At 45.5% G+C, this 16,885-nt stretch overlaps 7 protein-coding genes across 7 annotated transcripts; 4 read left to right on the top strand and 3 right to left on the bottom strand.

The window, feature by feature from the left end:
* Nucleotides 1-1,863: 1,863 nt before the first annotated feature.
* SPPG_06956 (uncharacterized protein) lies at nucleotides 1,864-3,077 on the top strand (the record flags this gene model as incomplete). Its single annotated transcript, XM_016755145.1, has 4 exons — nucleotides 1,864-2,203; nucleotides 2,265-2,440; nucleotides 2,496-2,821; nucleotides 2,894-3,077. The coding sequence occupies 4 exons, from the start codon at nucleotides 1,864-1,866 to the stop codon at nucleotides 3,075-3,077; spliced, it is 1,026 nt and encodes a 341-aa protein (XP_016606008.1).
* Nucleotides 3,078-3,141: 64 nt separating this feature from the next.
* Nucleotides 3,142-4,474, bottom strand: SPPG_06955 (uncharacterized protein). The gene is made up of 8 exons (XM_016755144.1): nucleotides 4,337-4,474; nucleotides 4,083-4,278; nucleotides 3,942-4,029; nucleotides 3,831-3,888; nucleotides 3,678-3,772; nucleotides 3,606-3,614; nucleotides 3,467-3,550; nucleotides 3,142-3,407 (listed from the first exon to the last, which is right to left on the bottom strand). Exons 1-8 carry the CDS (start codon nucleotides 4,418-4,420, stop codon nucleotides 3,308-3,310), a joined length of 714 nt encoding a protein of 237 aa, XP_016606007.1. The 5' UTR covers nucleotides 4,421-4,474; the 3' UTR covers nucleotides 3,142-3,307.
* A 414-nt stretch (nucleotides 4,475-4,888) lies between these two features.
* Nucleotides 4,889-7,295, top strand: SPPG_06954 (uncharacterized protein). The gene is made up of 9 exons (XM_016755143.1): nucleotides 4,889-5,419; nucleotides 5,499-5,576; nucleotides 5,638-5,649; nucleotides 5,726-5,737; nucleotides 5,805-5,901; nucleotides 5,960-6,081; nucleotides 6,140-6,211; nucleotides 6,267-6,936; nucleotides 7,002-7,295. The coding sequence occupies exons 1-9, from the start codon at nucleotides 5,057-5,059 to the stop codon at nucleotides 7,160-7,162; spliced, it is 1,587 nt and encodes a 528-aa protein (XP_016606006.1). The 5' UTR covers nucleotides 4,889-5,056; the 3' UTR covers nucleotides 7,163-7,295.
* Nucleotides 7,296-7,680: 385 nt separating this feature from the next.
* On the top strand, nucleotides 7,681-8,989 carry SPPG_06953 (uncharacterized protein). The gene is made up of 2 exons (XM_016755142.1): nucleotides 7,681-7,787; nucleotides 7,857-8,989. The coding sequence occupies exons 1-2, from the start codon at nucleotides 7,782-7,784 to the stop codon at nucleotides 8,841-8,843; spliced, it is 993 nt and encodes a 330-aa protein (XP_016606005.1). The 5' UTR covers nucleotides 7,681-7,781; the 3' UTR covers nucleotides 8,844-8,989.
* A 27-nt stretch (nucleotides 8,990-9,016) lies between these two features.
* SPPG_06952 (uncharacterized protein) lies at nucleotides 9,017-12,038 on the bottom strand. Its single transcript, XM_016755141.1, has 13 exons — nucleotides 11,536-12,038; nucleotides 10,869-11,447; nucleotides 10,627-10,793; nucleotides 10,417-10,543; nucleotides 10,283-10,354; nucleotides 10,154-10,222; nucleotides 9,991-10,086; nucleotides 9,867-9,919; nucleotides 9,773-9,805; nucleotides 9,625-9,704; nucleotides 9,480-9,538; nucleotides 9,301-9,410; nucleotides 9,017-9,209 (listed from the first exon to the last, which is right to left on the bottom strand). Exons 1-13 carry the CDS (start codon nucleotides 11,576-11,578, stop codon nucleotides 9,060-9,062), a joined length of 1,638 nt encoding a protein of 545 aa, XP_016606004.1. The 5' UTR covers nucleotides 11,579-12,038; the 3' UTR covers nucleotides 9,017-9,059.
* SPPG_09424 (uncharacterized protein) lies at nucleotides 11,735-12,892 on the top strand. The gene has a single exon (XM_016757588.1). It carries the CDS (start codon nucleotides 12,169-12,171, stop codon nucleotides 12,562-12,564), a length of 396 nt encoding a protein of 131 aa, XP_016606003.1. The 5' UTR covers nucleotides 11,735-12,168; the 3' UTR covers nucleotides 12,565-12,892.
* Nucleotides 12,893-14,749: 1,857 nt separating this feature from the next.
* SPPG_06951 (uncharacterized protein) lies at nucleotides 14,750-16,721 on the bottom strand (the record flags this gene model as incomplete). The annotated part of the gene is made up of 9 exons (XM_016755140.1): nucleotides 14,750-14,907; nucleotides 14,982-15,246; nucleotides 15,319-15,512; nucleotides 15,570-15,680; nucleotides 15,759-15,884; nucleotides 15,940-16,034; nucleotides 16,092-16,194; nucleotides 16,271-16,560; nucleotides 16,636-16,721. 9 exons carry the CDS (start codon nucleotides 16,719-16,721, stop codon nucleotides 14,837-14,839), a joined length of 1,341 nt encoding a protein of 446 aa, XP_016606002.1. The 3' UTR covers nucleotides 14,750-14,836.
* Between the last annotated feature and the right edge of the window lie 164 nt (nucleotides 16,722-16,885).

The following is a 16,885-nucleotide window of genomic DNA, read 5'->3' as shown; positions in this document are numbered from 1 at the left end:
AAGCAAAGAATCTTTGGGGCAAAGCCATAACAAATTATACCATAACATTACCGCAAAAAGATTTGCTAAAAGAAAATAAAGTCCATCCCGGCATGATTGCAAAAGCAAGAAAAAACAACCAAAAGTGTCCTTTTCACTTCCTTTCCAATGCAACTGTCCCTTGCTTTCGATTCCTTTCCGCCAAAACACAAAAGGCATACCACAATTCACTTTCGACCCAATAGATCTTCTGGCACCCTACTTGCGTCACATCATCCTCATCCCATTCCAACGTTACCATTTTTGGATATCGTTCCCCATTGTCAATTGTATTTCCGATGTGGGCTTTGTGGGGTGTTGAATCGAGTGTGTAAGCTACATGACTCATGATTGGTGTGGGGAGGGGGTTGTAAAAGAAAACCGTTATTGGGGTGTCCCATGTCCTTTTGGCGGGGACGTGCTTGAGACGAGCGAGGTGAAAGGGGTGAGATTTGGACGTGGAGAGGAGAAGAATGGTGTCATCCGGGGAGAGGTCAGGTTGTGGAGGTTTGCTGCTGGCGGAAGTGGGTTGCTTATTCAAGTAGATGTCAGTTTAAGACGGAATTGTGAGTTGGAACGTACTGAACTTACCTGCTCGGCAATCTGCCTGACGTTTGGATCTGGCTGCACGTCAGTAGCAATGGACGATGCTTTACACTTACCTTGATCAACCTGAGAGCGACAGCATCATTAGGCATTTTAAAAACAAAAGTAACCCTCACTGATACAGTACCTCATTCTGTAATCTTAGAGAATATCGCGGTGCTACTTTGTTTGCCTAGATTCAACAGATTATTAATGTATTAAATAGATATGAAATATTAATTAACGTTATCAAAAAGTGCGATAAACATTAGCACTTACCCTTTTCCGCAACAATCTTTTTTCTGGCGTTGGCGTACGCTCTACCGGTCGATCTTCCAATAACCCCATTTCAGCCATTTTGGAACGCAGTAACTCAATCCGTGCTGCACGTGCAGTTTCGTAAGGTGTTGTCGGGACAAACATGTGTCGCACGGGCATTGTTTGGTGCTTACTTGTGTGGGCTGATGTGCAAGCAGAGAGGGCTTTAATAATTGGCTTGGTGCAACCCCTTGGAATGGGTTTTGACATACGCTGACGGCCGCGACGTAAACTACCAAAGGAAAATGACAGGTTTGAGGTTTGCAGAGGTTTGATCAAATGCTGAACGTTGTTATAAATGAGAGGTAATTTTGGTAAAGAAGGGCCTTGGAATAAAACCTCACTCGAAAAGCATGTGCTAAAAAGTCAAAACACCATAAACAAAACGACGCGGACAAAGCTTCCATGGTGTGTTCACCACAAGATTCGCGATTCGTAAGCGCCTGCGCCACACTACCGATCAAGCGGTCGCTCAAGCCCATCGTTTCTCGAGTGAGATGATTCCAAGTTGCTTTTCTTCACATGCTTTTGTAGGGCTGGGTTGATCAGGTTCCGGATCCAGCATGACGAAACCACAGTTCTTGCGGGGTTTCTTTTTGGCTTTGCTTAGAAACCCCCTCCGTAGCCGTGCAGAGATTTAAATATAAGAGTTTGACAGCTCCGTTTATTTATTTTGAGCAGTTGGTAGGACGTTTCGTCATGCGATAGAAAATTAGTGATGATTGGAAATGATGGAGGTTGATGGAGACCCTCTGCCTTCTAGGTAGGGTTGGGATTGAAACAGGATCTTTCTCACACCGTGCGGGTGAACTAACTGTGTGTTAATGAGCAGTTACTTACCCTCTCCCCTCAGCCCACAGCTGTTTTGTTTAGTGCACTTTATTCTAGGTGCTTGTCTGTCTTTTTGCTTTTGGAACGAGATTTGTTCTCTTTTGGAACCGCATGTACGAAAAAGAATTAGGATGGGATGCTTGGGCCAGGAGGAGCAGTGTCCCCAATGATACTATGAAAAGTACGCTACCCATTGCTTTGTGTCATCTCTATCCTGCAGTTAACGAAGGCTACCAATCAGGCGTCCTCGAAGGACAGCGCTCCCGGTCCTCGTCCTTTGACACTGGTCTCGCACTCATCAAATCACCCAGCACCACATCTTCATTCACATATCGTCTCCCCGAGTGGGGATGCCAGGTGACACCACAGTCCGAGAATATGGCAAAAGCAACTGCGTTTTCTGGGTTGGACATGCAGGAGAGCAAGTTGTTCACTGGGATTCAAACATTGGGTACACCCAGTTACTTTTAATCCGGCATTTTGTTCAAAGAAGCTTATATGAAAGAGAATAGTTTCAGAGTCCAATTTAGATCGCCTAGCGCTGAACCCACCTCCATTTGAATCTGCGAAAACCCCAGAATGGAGCGACGCTGCAAGCCGGTTCATGGAACAAGTGCCTTTGTTGACTCCTAGCGTGATACCTCTGCCAAAAAAGCACGAAAGGCCCACAAAGGCTAAACCCGATGCAGTGAGTGCAAACACCTAGTCCCCTTTGCATGAAACAAAAGTAACAATCTTGAAAGGCTAGATACTTTGTCATCAAATCTTCAAGCCCCTACAACGTCCAAGCCTCCCTCCGATACAACATCTGGTCGTCAACGGACCTCGGTAACCGCCGGCTCGACACGGCTTTTAGAACCTCAACCCGGAGTCCACCCCTGGTGTTCCTCTTTTTCTCAGTAGCCTCTTCGGGGCGCTTTTGCGGTGTGGCACGCATGACCAGCAGCGTAGATTGGAATGCGTCGACAGATGTGTGGGAGCATCCTCAGAAATGGAAGGGCGTATTTAAGCTCGAGTGGCTGCTTGTAAAGGATGTACCAAATCAGGTGTTCAGGCATTTGAGAGTCCCGTACGTATGATGTCTTGTTTTGGTAATATGGTAAGGTGCATTGGCCCATGTCTATCTTCTGTTATCGTACAGAGCGAATGAAAACAAACCGGTGCCAAACTCGCGTGATACACAAGAACTGATGTCCACCATTGGTCAGGAAGTGCTAAAGTTGTTCGCAATGTACCCGTCTGATCGGTCTGTTTTGGATGATGCTGTTGAACCGCCTAGTACGCAAAAGACACTTTCGTCTATGGCATTGTTACGTGGGGTGTAAAAAGATGGGGACATGTATTGCAGGATCCCTTTCTGTTTTGTTGGGGTGCTAATGTCCAAAGACATTGTGGGAGTCAACAGGGATAGTATTGGCTTCTTCGTGGTGAAAAAAGAATATTAAAGCAGTACATAGCTAGCAATTATGAAATGTAGCAGTTTTGTATGCCATGTAATACAACAATGCTGAATAATGCCATCATGCATAATCCCTGGAAACAAAACAACAGCCTCTTACACAATCACAAATTCTGTCTTTCCACTCTTGGTTACGACTTTGTACAGTCCTCCGTTTTCAGCAGCATCCTTGCCTGTAGCCCAGTCCACAATTTTTCTACAAAATTGCACAAATTGATGAGTGATCTAAGCTATAACACAACGGTAGCCACTTACTCGGCAACCGTCTCAAGCGGAGTCCAGGTCGAGTAATCAGCATCAGGCATAAACTTGCGGTTCATAGGTGTATCTAAGGTGATGCTGTACTCGGATATACATCAATAGAGTGTCTGACAGTAAACATCTAAACACCTACGGTAAAATACTACAGGAAAGTCAACAGATAGAACAAGATTGCCAAAATGCACAGACACAACACGGCACTTACGCAGTCGCTTTGGCACCGGTAGGCAATCCGCTTCCAGGGCCCGCAGCAGATTGAACCAGTTGGTGTACGGCGGCTTTGGCAAGACCGTATGCGACCTGGCAGAAACAAATCAGATTCACTACACTTTGGGATCTACTTGCGCTTTACACATACCATTCCTGGGGTTCCCTTCGTCGCTGCACTCGCCCCGATTAATGTCAACAGCCCACCCCTGAGAATCGAATTCAATACGCAGCAGGGATCATCATCTTATCTGGCACATACTCTTGAAGATGTAGAGCAGCTACTCTCGCCGCAATTACCGATGTATGAACACTCTGCGCCGTCATCAAAGTAACATTTTTGTACAGTCCTAGAATAAAATGAGTTTTCCATTATCGCTTATCTTTCATAGCAGATGCTCACCCTCATCCGTCAAGGCACCTCCTGCCCATCCGCCAGCTGCATTCACAACCGCTCCAAAATTTTGTTCCTTGACAACATCCCCCACCTTCAATTCCACATCGCGACCCGTCTTATCCAAATCGGATGCGGCCGACAGTTCGAGGACAATGTTGTGTGTTGCTTCGGTGTTGGGTGTAAAGTCAATGGAGGTGACTGTCTGTTGTAGATAGAGTGTTGGTGTTGTGTTGGTGGGCGGTCATGAGGGGAAGGCTTACCCATTGAGCTTTGCGGAATTGGCCTACGATGGATCGTCCGAGGGCGCCTGCTCCCCCGTAAATGAGTGCGTGTGATGCGGCCATGGTGAAAAGCTCGAGTCAAGAATTGAAGTGGACTCCAGAGTGGTGAGTAAACAAAACAAAATACTTTGGGCTGAATACCGCGTCGTGTCGTGTCGCGTCGTGTCCTGCTGTAGCGAAACCCTTTGCGAATATCGTCTACTTTGTGCAGGCAGTGCCAGAAAGCATAAGAGAAGAGCAAGGATAAAGTGCCAGTTGGTTTGAGATGGGTTTGGCGGCAGACGCAGATATATTGCTCTTCAATAGTAAAGAGTCTTTAATAGTAACGAGAACATGAATTGTGAGGCTAGGCATCATGCCGTTATTCCCTCAATGCGAAACCCAATGATAGATGCCCTTCAATAGCAAAACTGGGCCTGAAAAGAACAAAGCATTTCGCTTCAAATCCCAAATCCCGCACAGCGATATTCCTCCCGCCAAGGGTTGCTGAATAAATTCAAAAGGGCGCGGGGGCGGAAACGACGACGGTAGGCGCGTGACATTAACTGAAAGTTTTGGAGGGACATTGCTCAATAACATTTGTTGAATAAACCTAGCGAAATTGACTTAAAGCCTAGCTGCGACCACTGTTGCTCACGTCACTGCATCACCTCTACATCACTTTTGAAAAACGCAGTGCAAGAAATAGTTCCCTCGACCATGTCGGGAAACCCCGACAAGTATCACCTCCATCGTCTCATCTTCAAAAATGAGACAGAAGCACTCCGCACCTATCTCTCTTCATACCCATCAACCACTCCATGTCCCCTCTTTACAGAAACCTGCCGCGGACAAACTCCATTAACTCTCGCGATATCTCTCGGGCGAAAAGAATGCGTCAAGATCCTTCTTGATGCCGGTGCATCCACACTATTCAAGAACATGGACGGATGGACTCCGTTTCAAGAAGCTACCAGCTATGGCGATCGAGAGGTTATGGAATGGGTTTACAGAACTCGGCGGAGGGAGCTGGCGTTCTGGTTCAAATCCAAAGGCGGAGAGCTGTTGAGGGCACTGTCAAAGGTCAGGCCGTCAATACGAGATAGACAAGATCAAAATATATCGGGTTAAACTGATTTCTGGCATGCTTGTCGTTTGGTAGGATCTGAAGGACTTCTATCTCGAGATGCACTGGTCGTTTAAATCTATCATCCCTTTTGTGAGCTCCATTTGTCCCTCGGTATGTCCAATTTTTGATTTGCACTGTCCATTTCACATATAAGTAACATTCAACTCTGCAGGATACATACAAGGTAATGGTTTGATTTACTCATAATGCTTGATGTGCGACGTGGGTCTCAAATCGTTCACCGGCGATGCTTTCCGCAGGTTTTCAAAAAGGTAAGTAGTGTGAACCGTGCGCTTAGAAACAACGCACATATCCAACACTTGTCTATTTTGCATACAGGGAAAGTCGATTCGAATCGACACGACGCTTGTCGGCTTTGAAAGCTTGTCATGGGTCCGTGGTGATATTTCCATCATCTTCACCGAAGAGAAAGATGGTAATTCACAAGTTTGGTGCTTCTACATATTGGATTCAAATACTGACAGCACCAAAAGGACCACAATTGGTTATTTGTGACCATCAACGCCGCGTTGTTCAGCTAGTATGGCCAAGGGACTTTTCGATCGGCGCCAAGGAGGTGGAAGAAGAAATATCAATCAGTCTAAACACAAAGATGGTAAGGATGTGGTCTTAATTTGCACTAGGAGACTTGGTGATCCACATTGCATCGTTAGGTTGCGGCACCCGAATTTGACTTTTCATCTTTCAGTCTCTCTAGAACACAAAGTGGATTCTGGACGTTTAAGGTTACTTGTTGGCTAGTTGCATGTGACACCAGAGCATGAGCTAACTTTTCTCCAGGTGGACCGTAACGAGCGAGTTGGTCCATGGGAAACACATGTATGGTCCGTTGATGCCTTGGAATGTGTAAACAAAACGCGAACAGAGCATTTGAAAGCCAACCCATTACCACCGACCAAAGAGGATAACCCTCTTCCAGAGGGGGAGGAAGAAGAGGAGGAGGATGAAGACGAGAAGATCCGCAAGTACGAAGCGGGCGAGTGGAATGAACCAGAAGAATTGGCCAAAGCCAAGAAGGCTTTCCGGGAACTTGCCCGTTTCAGACCAACGTTAGACCCTCCCCCGACCCCGGAAGTCACATATGAACAGTTCTTTTCACAAGGACAAGAGAAAGAGTACCTACATGTAGGTCGACCTCAAATATTAGAAAAGACTTCCAGAAACTACAAAGCGACATTATGGATGTACGAGGGCGGAGAGGAGACACCAATGGCAGAGGGAGCCGAAAAGGAAATTATAGAAAAAGATACGGCCGCTGCAGCCGCGTATTCATCATTCCCAACGATTGTTCAAGCCACTCCAACACCACCACCGTCATTGCAATCTGATGAGTTTCCAATCAAAGTCGAAACCCTATTCCCATTGCTAGAGTTAATCGGAATGGGAACAAACGAGCACATTCGATCTCTAAAAGAGTTTTTTGGTGTGCAACTCCCGCCGGGATTTCCAGGTAAATCTGCTTTTTCTCCTGTACCTGTTAACATGGTTACTGATACCTACGTTTTCTCATTTCAGTCCAGATTGAGATACCCATCGGTCTGTTACCGTTGAGTGCCGTCATCACCTTTCAAAACATCAGCACGACATATCCAATAGATCAAAGTATGTTTGCGATACCCGGCAAGAAAGAAGGTTATAGGATGGGAGAGGTAGTCAAGGGCAGCGATAGACACTGATGCTTTGATCTAAGTTTTATTGGGTTATCGAATCGCAATTCTCTTCTTTTTTATTCTTAAGTTGTTAATCAAATTTAGTGTAGTAGTACTTTGTCCTACTTAGATGTTACGAATAAATGCTGTAGTGAAATGATGCTTTGTGTACTCGAATTCGTTTGATTGAGGAAGTGCTGATAATTGAATGGCTATGAAGCTATTGGTGGAATCCGGATGAAAGCTCAATGCCCAGCGGATGGCCAAGAGGAATTCGGACGAGTTGGTCCAAAATATGGTCAAGTGCAGAGTTATGCGACATGCAAATCTGCAAGTATGGCCTCCGTTATAAGAATAACCAACAAGGCAGTAAAGTAGATCCCGAGTGAAAAAAAAAAGAAAATATCTATGAGTCCTTCATGCAAAAAAAGTGTTCAGAAATAAAGCCAACATTGCATGATTAGTTCCCAAATTGCGCCAGGTCACTTGAAAGGATGTTATGTCACGCGTATTATGTCACGCACTCCGATTTTTGGGCAAGATCTCTTATCTGTTGCCCGCTAGCCAAACTCGTAGGTTTTGCTTTGCTTTGTTTTACAACCTTGGCTCTCTTCAATCTTCATCCTTTATTCAGTAAACGGAAGCCATGGAGGTGAGTTGTCGTAGTCGTCTGGGCTTTTGCGCCTTGTATACTGGTAGCGGGCTAACATGCTCGTGATAGCCACCATCGATCGCTTCCACCCTCCCTCCCGAAATATTACACCTCATCTTTTCCGCCGCCGCCGAACCCACCAACCACCGTCAACAGCAGCACACATATGCCGTATGCACTCTAGTCAACCGCCGATGGTATCGCCCAGCCCAGCGTGCACTATGGCGAAATCCATACCTACCATCCAAAGCCAAAGCACTAAAGTTCCTAGAGCGACATCTCAACCAATCGTGCAAAGAGTCTTCCCCACATTGTCTCGTCAGGTGTTTTGATCTGACTGCGCTGAGATTCAGTGAACCGGAGGATACCGACTTGTTAAAGCGGTTTGCGAATGGCACGCCATTGTTAGAGTCGCTCAAGATTTTTTGTGACCCGTTGGATCCACGGACGCTTCAACATGTTTTAACGGTTTGTCCTAAACTGGTTGATCTGACATTGACTGGAAGTGTTGGGGGTATGCAATCACGGTTCTTTTATGAATTGCCACCGGTGCGGAGTATGGAACTGCATACGCTTTCAAGTCGGTTGATGCGATTACGATCACTACATTGGGGCAGCGTTGACTGCACGAGAGGCGATGGGCAAAATTTTGCAAAGTTGTTGGCGACTAGTGTGGGTCCTAGTCTACGCGAGTTTTCTGTAGGAATGGTGACACCACCTACGGGACAGATTCCAGTAGAAGACGCCATTCTAGCTCTCATTGCACATAATTGTCCAGCGTTGGAAGTTGTTTCTGTTCAAGGAAAACCCGTTACGGATCGTTGTCTAGAGTCTTTGGCGAGGTATTGTCCGCGGTTAACGGCTATTGACCTTCAAAACTGCTCTGGGATCACACGGGACGGCGTCATCATGCTTGTTCGAGCGTGCCCTCAGTTATCGGATATTCGAATCAAGGGAACGCTGGCGAATGATAGTGTTGTGAGGAATGTCATTGCTATGGCTGCTATGCTACGCAGAACAGTTCGTCGTAGGGCTGGAAGGATATTTGCGCCGTGATATACCTGGCTGTTGGACTTTATCATTGGACTTGGATACGAAGGAGTTTCTCTATTTTTTTGTTTATTTTTGATGAATTCTTTTGGTAGCTTGTGGTTTCTTTATCTTTGGAAGGCGCTTGGTCTTGTATACCCGCCACCTGAAATACACACGCATATCACATTTTTGCATTTCCACGGAGAAGCCTTTTATTTTTTGTATATGCAAATAATCATGCTATGTTCTATCTCTATCCTCTTTGCGAATGCGTGCCTCCTTGGCGGCAATCAACATATCCGCTTCACTCATTTCGATAATAGCAAGTTCAGGTTTTTCCGCCTTTAGCTCATCAATCTTCACTCGAATGTCTTTGGTAAGTTTAATGTTCTACCACAAGAGAGGTATCGTTGGCAGTTTAGCATGGGCTCGAGAAATATAAACGTATCCACCACACCCTCCGTTCAAGGGTACAACGTACCTGCATGTAAAGCTTTCGCATGCTACTAGAGTTCATTAGGCCTTTGAAAAGGAGTTGAGCCCCTTGGTCCGTCCATAGATTATCGGAACAGTCAAATTCTTTGAGAGAATCTAGGTGGGTAAAACCGTATTGCGTTAGCATGGAATGCTCGTATCAACCCCAAAAACATGGATGCGTACAGTTTTGCTCGATAGCTTTTCCGATAGTTCCTATTGCCCCATCTCCGCATCGTGTACGCCTACAATTTAACCATTTGGTATTTAATCATGTGAAGAGAAGGTATCTAACCATATGAAGAGAAATAAAGGCTAGCAGTACACATACCGTAGATTGAGCACCTGTATGGCATTGTTTTTGAGGAGGAAACTTGCCACGGCCGCGCCATTCTCTCCTAACCCATTACTCTAAATACAAAAACAATAAAATCTTAAATGCGGGGTTATAGCCAAGAGCAAGACAATCATGGCAATACCTCCAGGTTCAGGTGTGTTAAAATGAGGTTATCCTATAAACATATACATGAGTTTCTTGTACGGTCGACACAGCGAGCAATACTATAGACTCACCTTTAGTCCATTTAACAGCCCTGCGATACCCCGATGACGAATTTGGTTCCAGCCTATGCGATCATTTAACAAATATCAGAAAAGTGCAATGGTTTCCGGCAAGTAGTCCAAAAATTGTTTATACCCAGATTCAGTTCCTTTAATGCATCATTCCCTACTAGACCCACTCCCAGAGCAATAGCGCCAATATCCCCAATTTCATTGTAACTCAAGTCAAGCACTACAAGACAGTCCAAGCCAAATTAGGAACCATAAAGAGCGTGAATAGCCAGCTCCACAGTCAATACCTTGCAAGCAAGAATTTTGTCGTAATCCTTCACTAAATAGCTGTGCTTCCCGATCACCAAGCTTGTTGTCTTTCCATTTGCCGGCGTTGAGTACTTCATGCATCTACACATCGCAGCAATGGAGCTTACCTTTGAGGATAAGGGTTTTAAGAGAAGCATTAAATTGGAGCATCTCTGCAATTTCGTGGCTTCCTTCATAGCCTAATTTCGTGCATGTAAGTGAAAAATACTAATACGTTAGTATGCAAAAACAGATACGCCACCCAGTCTGTTCCCTGTCAAGTTGAGATACACTAGCGCACGGTTGATTTGCAAACTCCTTCCAAGATAAGCTCCCCCACTTTCGATCCAATTGTTTGTCAAATCAATGCGCTTTAGTGTCGTATTTCCCTAGTATCAGGACCAAGTTCAGATATATGCCGAGTGGCCAAACAAAGAAACAACCGTAAAATGTGGTAAGATAATCAACATACCTCTAGAACTTGGGCGAGAGCATGTGCACCTTTAGGTCCCAACCCATGATGCGGCATCACGATTTCTTCTCCTTTTAGACGGTCAATAATGAACGAGACTGGAACGATGCCCAATGCAATACATGCGGCAGTATAGAGATCTTGCTGGTTCTTTCGATTCAGCACATCTATAATCCAGAATTCCGTCAACAATGTACCCAAATGCATGATATCCATCGATCTTTGAAAAACCAAACTCTCACCTGAAACATCCAGATCCGTCTCCCACCCACTATCAGCAAGCTCCTCCACTTCCTCATATACATCCATCAACTTGTCCGTCTCCCCAACCGCCACAGAAGTGACTTGAACCTCTTGAGGTACAATCTCATCCTCATCAACGCTTTCAGTAATAACATCCGTAAAAAGTCCGACACTTCCTTGTCGCTTTCTAGAAGCGCTGCCGATATCACTTGCTCGTCCCGTAACAGGTACGTCCTTTCTGCTGCCTGCCGATCCGGCACCAGAACCTCTTCGTCCTGGTGTGGTCACTCTCATACCCGACGCACTCATTTTTCTCGCTTCACCTTGAGTACCTGGGCGTTGGGGATTTGCGTCGGATCGGGTAGACTCTGCACTGGATGGGCGAGGAGCTGCTGATGATTTGCGTGAGGTAGGTGATACTTCTGGTTCAGCGATTGCTGGATCAGTTGGGCTGTCATCTTGTGGAGGTGGGTCGGATGGAAGAAGGGTTGTATCAGCTAATGTCTCGGAGGAAAGTGGCTCCTCGTTCGGATGTTCCGGTGGTGGATCTGTGGTCGCAGCTTCGAAACTTGTAGGATCTAATCAAAATTCGGTTATCGGTGAATTTCTTTCTTCGAATTTCAACAAAACACCGAAAAAGAGATTGCTAAAACAGTCCACTTTTACCATCATTTTGGAGCTTATCCTCTGTAATATCTGTCTCGGACATTGTAGATGGACTGGAGGAAGACAGCACCAACACAAGCAATCATCCAGCTCAAAAGTTCCGATCATTACGTGAGCCATCCACAGGTCATCCGATCTCACGTGTTCCAAATGGTTGAATCTCGAATAAGGAGTGCCAACGACAAAATGGACAGAGAGACCCAAATAACTAATCTTTTACAACCCCAGACTTATAATTCGAAAAAAAGGACAACGGCAGATAGTCCACCATTTTCCCGCGTGACGTCTCGGATTTTACATTCTTCTCTCAGCGTCTGCCCAATCCATGCGATTGTACCCCGGTTCCTGGCATCTTTACGAGAATACGTCCCTTCCGCACGTATGTTCATCTAGGCATCGCATTTGGTAGCTTCAATAAATAGGGCCATTGACTGGATTGCACGAGTTATATGCTTCGCATCTCGGTAACGATGCCGATGCAACAGAAAAGAAACAGGTTGTTAGCACAGAACTTGAACAGAACAAGAGGACAATCTCAAATTCCGAAACATTCAAGATACAGCATGCGCATCTCCACTTCGGCAGAAGGCGTCTGAAAGACAACTCCAGCTGCAGCTACAAACGTAAACCCTAATGGCCCAAACGCTCGTATGCTGCAGAACTCACGCCAATAGTCGTGTGCCGCTTTTGAGAAAGCCTATGATATTCTCAAGACTGTGCACCAAAGAGCTCAGGGGTAGGGCTATCAACCAGTTCAGAGAACACTCAAGCCTTCCCCACAAAAATGCTCAAGAGCAACACTACGCACGCATTTACTTGTATCTAAAAAATGAACACTCAAAGATACAGCATGCGCATCTCAAGGTGGACAGAAGCTGTCTGAAAGACAGCTCCAGCATGGAGGAATACAACGTGTGTTCTAATGAACCACACGCTGTATGCTACAGGCTCTGGCCAATGACAATCAGCCGTATGCCGAGGGTGAGAAAGCTTGTGATATTCTCAAGCCTGCTGCACCAAAGAGGTTAAGGTAGGGCTATCTACTGGTTTTAAGAACACTCAAGCCCTTTCCTAGTAATAATACGCTCAAGGGGAACAGTACGCATGCATTTACTTTTGGTTGGCGGTCCAATCTAAAAGTTTGGCGCGTACCTTTTGTGCCAATAGACCCATGGCTTTTCGGGCGTCTTTTCCCACATTGTGGGTTGCGACAGTCTGGCAGACTTGTATGTGTGAGGAGGCGCAACATTCGTGACATATTGTCGTACTGTTTGACTCGTGTGATTTGAAGATGGAAGCAACTCGGCTTTGCAATGCCCTGTGACTCCCCATCCAACAGAAAAGAAACAGGTTGTTAGCACAGAACTTATACAGTACAAAAAGACAATTTCAAATCCTAAACACTCAAAGATACAGCATGCGCATCTCAATCTGGGCAGAAGCGGTCTGAAAGACTGCTCTAGCCTGCAGGTTTGAATACGAAAACGTGGGCCCTAATGGCCCAAACGCTCGTACGCTACAGACTCTGGCCAATGACAATCAGGCCGTGTGCATAGATGGAGAAAACCTTCAAGGCCTCTGCACTGTGAAGCTCGAGCTAGGTCTATTCAACTGGTATGCAAAGCACACTCAGTCAAGCTCCCACATATGCTCAAGAGGAACAGTATGCATACTTGGTGATCCAATCTAGAATTTTGGCACGTACCGTTTGGACAGAAAGCTCGTGGGTTGGGACTATTTGACAGACTTTATGTCCGAGGTCTTGCTGCGGCGATTCCAATTACAATTATCGGTTGACGGTAAGGTCTTTCGGAAGTGAAAATGGCTTTTCAAGTCGGCTTTGCAATGCCCTGTGACTCCCCATCAATAGAAAAGGAACAGGTGATTAACACAGAACTTCTATAGTTTAAGACGCACTCATAAACATTCAAAGGTGAAGCAGGCGCATATTAACATTGGCAGAAGCGGTCTGAAAAGACGGCTCCAGCTGCAGGTACAAACGTATGCTCTAATAGCCCAAACGCTCGTATGCAACAGACTCTGGCAAATGACAATCCGGCCAGTGCCAACATCGAGAAAGCCGATGATATTCTCATGGGCTTCTGCCCATCAAGCTGGGGGGAGGGCTATCAGCCAGTTCGCATAACGCAATCAAGCCAATCAAGCCTCGCCCCATAATAATGCTCAACAGGACAGTACGCGTGCTTAGTGGTCCAATCTAGAAGTTCGGCATGTACCTTTTGGACAGAAAGCTCCGTGGCTATAGTCTCGTCACACTAGGCAACATCGTAGGTTGTGACAGTCTGGCAGACTTGTATGCGCGAGGAGGAGTGGTTTGAAAATGGAAGCAATCACTGTTCATCGCAAATCTGAACATCCCGCATCGAATCTGCCATATTACTCCCATCCAACAGAAAAGAAACAGGTGGTTAGCACAGAACTTATACAGTAAAGGACAGACTCATATTCAAAGGTAAAGCAGGCACATCTCCAGATCGGCAGAAGCGGTCTGAAAGACGGCTCCAGTATGCAGGTACGAAACTTGGGGCCTAATGCCCCAAACGCTCATATGCAACACACTCTGACAGATGAGAATCAGGCCGGTGCCATACTCGAGAAAGCCGATGATATTCTCATGGGCTTCTGCCCATCAAGCTGGGGGGAGGGCTATCAGCGAGTTCGCAGAACGCAATCAAGGCAATCAAGCCTCGCCCCATAATAATGTTCAAGAGGACAGTACGCGTGCTTGGCGGTGCAATCTAGAAGTTTTGGCACGTACCTTTTGTGTAGAAAGCCTCTTGGCTTTCATTCTCTTCGCAGAAGGCAGATTCATGTCCTCGGCCATCTTCTTCAATTCTTCCTGCACGCTTTCAACCAAAGGCCAGACTTGAGATTGATGGGTGAGAAGGGGGACGAGTTCACTGCATATATTGTCGCTGTTCCATTCACGCGGGTCACTTGATTTGAAGAATGCTGCAATGTAATCTCTGTTCATCGTGAGTAGAAGCACAGATACAAACCGCGTTCTCACGCGCTTTACAAGATGATATCCCATCACGTGAACCCATCTCAATAAACCCATTTACAGCAAAATGAAATACCACCTCCATCGACCATCTCACCCAGGACAAGCTTCAGCAGTGATTTCACACTTGCACAGAATATAAATATATAGTACAACCAAACAACCTACGACAATTCAAACCCAGCCCCAGCATCAATAGCATAAACCAATTTCCTAAAAACCACCAAAAAAAAAATCAAACATCCAAACACACGTATATATAAACATAAAAAGTACTTACGCTCGCATGACCTCCAAACTCTTGTACGCAGGAAGTTTAAGTAAGTTAACACAAGTAGAAGCCGTCGCTACAAAAACACACACAAATCAAATCAAAACACCATTCAAAAAACAAATTCACAACAACAAAAATAATACATACGCAACCGATCCTCCTCATCCCCCGCAAACCGAATACAAAACCCCGGTCGTAACTCTCCAAACCCCAAAAGCGGTTCCCTAGCACAACTCGTCACAAAACGTAACAACCCTCGACGATACTCTTCATCAAATTGTTCAAGCACGGTCCAAAAGAGGAGGATGGTCGGGTGGGTTGAGGTGTAGCCGCCTGCATAGGTCGTGTGTTCGCGGAGTGAGGTTAGGGAGATGGGAGTTGGTGTGCCTGATAAGAGGATTTGGAGTTCTTGCTATAACGTTCGAGTTGTGTGTTTGTGAGTAAAAGAGGCAAGCTCAAGGACAAAGAGAAAGGGATACAAAACCTGATTAAACATCCGAACCCATGACGGATCAATCAAATCCACCAGCCCCCCAAAAAAAGCTTTACACTGCCTCTCAATCCTCGTATTCAATTTCCAATGCGCCATTAAATAAATATATTTAATCCGATTGGTATTCGTAACAGGGATCGTTGAGCCGTTTGGAATTAATTCAATCGTCTTTTGGGCTCCGAATTCTTAACGGTGCGATGAGTATGGTAGGATAGCATCAAGGGGATGGGATGTGGACATACCGGTATCATCAACAGAAAAGGTTAACCCCAAGTCCCGAACATCTCCTTGATAATTCTTCAAAAATAACAATCCTTGGTATAAATCCGGATCCAAACTCGGTAAATCATCCACTAACAAAACACCAAAAAAAAAGCATTAATCCCCAATAAACAACGTACATCAAAGGAGAGGCAAAAAAAAATACATACAATAACTCGTTCGACCCAACCACTTTGCCAAAAAGAAATTAGCAAACCCTACATCGACGAGTATACCCTCATACAAGGCTTTTCCCAGAATCCGACCAAGGAATTCAAGGTGTTTTAATTGCGTTTCTATAAAACCTCTCGTCAGCATTTCGTACACACTCTCAAAAGACACAAGACGCACCTTGGGTAGCATACGAATGCGGAGAAGGATACAGCAACTGATCCGTCGTAGCTTGAAATAACCCATAATTAAGATCAAACGCTTGTCGACAAAGACTAATATCCATTAGTTCCCCAAAGTTGGACCGGAACACAAATGCAAAACACACATACGTTGTCAAAAACTCTTTGAAAACACCTCCACCATCAATCCCAGCTTCCACCAACCCTTGCTCACTGATAAACGTGATAGCAACACGGTTCTTGAGGCGTGAACCTATATAAAATGGTCAATAACACACCCCAAAACTCTCCATTCAGAGCACATGAGCAAAAACCATTTAGATACACACCCAAAGCATTCAAATGCGTATACCCATCTTTAAACACATACTGCCGTCGTATCGTAACACGCGCAGCAGGGTTCAACCACTGATCATCCAATCCATTCCCGAGACGATCCAATCGTACCCACTCCCTGAAAATTCCTACGCGAACTTCAAAAGGAATTACAAAAGGAATGGAATGGAGGATGTCTAGGCAGGGTTGACGGATGTTGGAGTCTTCTTTTAGGACGGCTTCGGAAAAGGATATGTCGGTGGGGATGAGCCAGTGGTCGGGAGGACAAAATCGGCGGCGGGAACTGTAACGCAAAACCAAAAAAAAAGCCAAACTTTAATGATGAGCCAAGAGGCATGAATGAGACAAGAGGACGTACTCTCGTGCAAAGAGTTGTTGAAGAAGCCGTGTCAACAAATCTCGGAGATGGGACAGTGTGACCAATGTACCAGGTACAACCAGCATCCCCGTCGTATCTTGCCAATATAAATGAAACGTAACATGCTACAACAAAAACATGCTCAGTACACACATATATATATCGTCAAACGCTACAACGCTTACCTTGATCACATTTGAAAATAGACATATCTCAACTCACGGCCCCTTTCCAAAAACTCGTCATCGCC

The sequence above is a fragment of the Spizellomyces punctatus genome (assembly GCF_000182565.1).
Source record: "Spizellomyces punctatus DAOM BR117 chromosome Unknown supercont1.13, whole genome shotgun sequence".
Lineage (NCBI taxonomy): Eukaryota > Fungi > Chytridiomycota > Chytridiomycetes > Spizellomycetales > Spizellomycetaceae > Spizellomyces > Spizellomyces punctatus.
The sequence above is the reverse complement of the archived record's forward strand: the minus strand, read 5'-3'. Positions and strand labels throughout refer to the sequence as shown.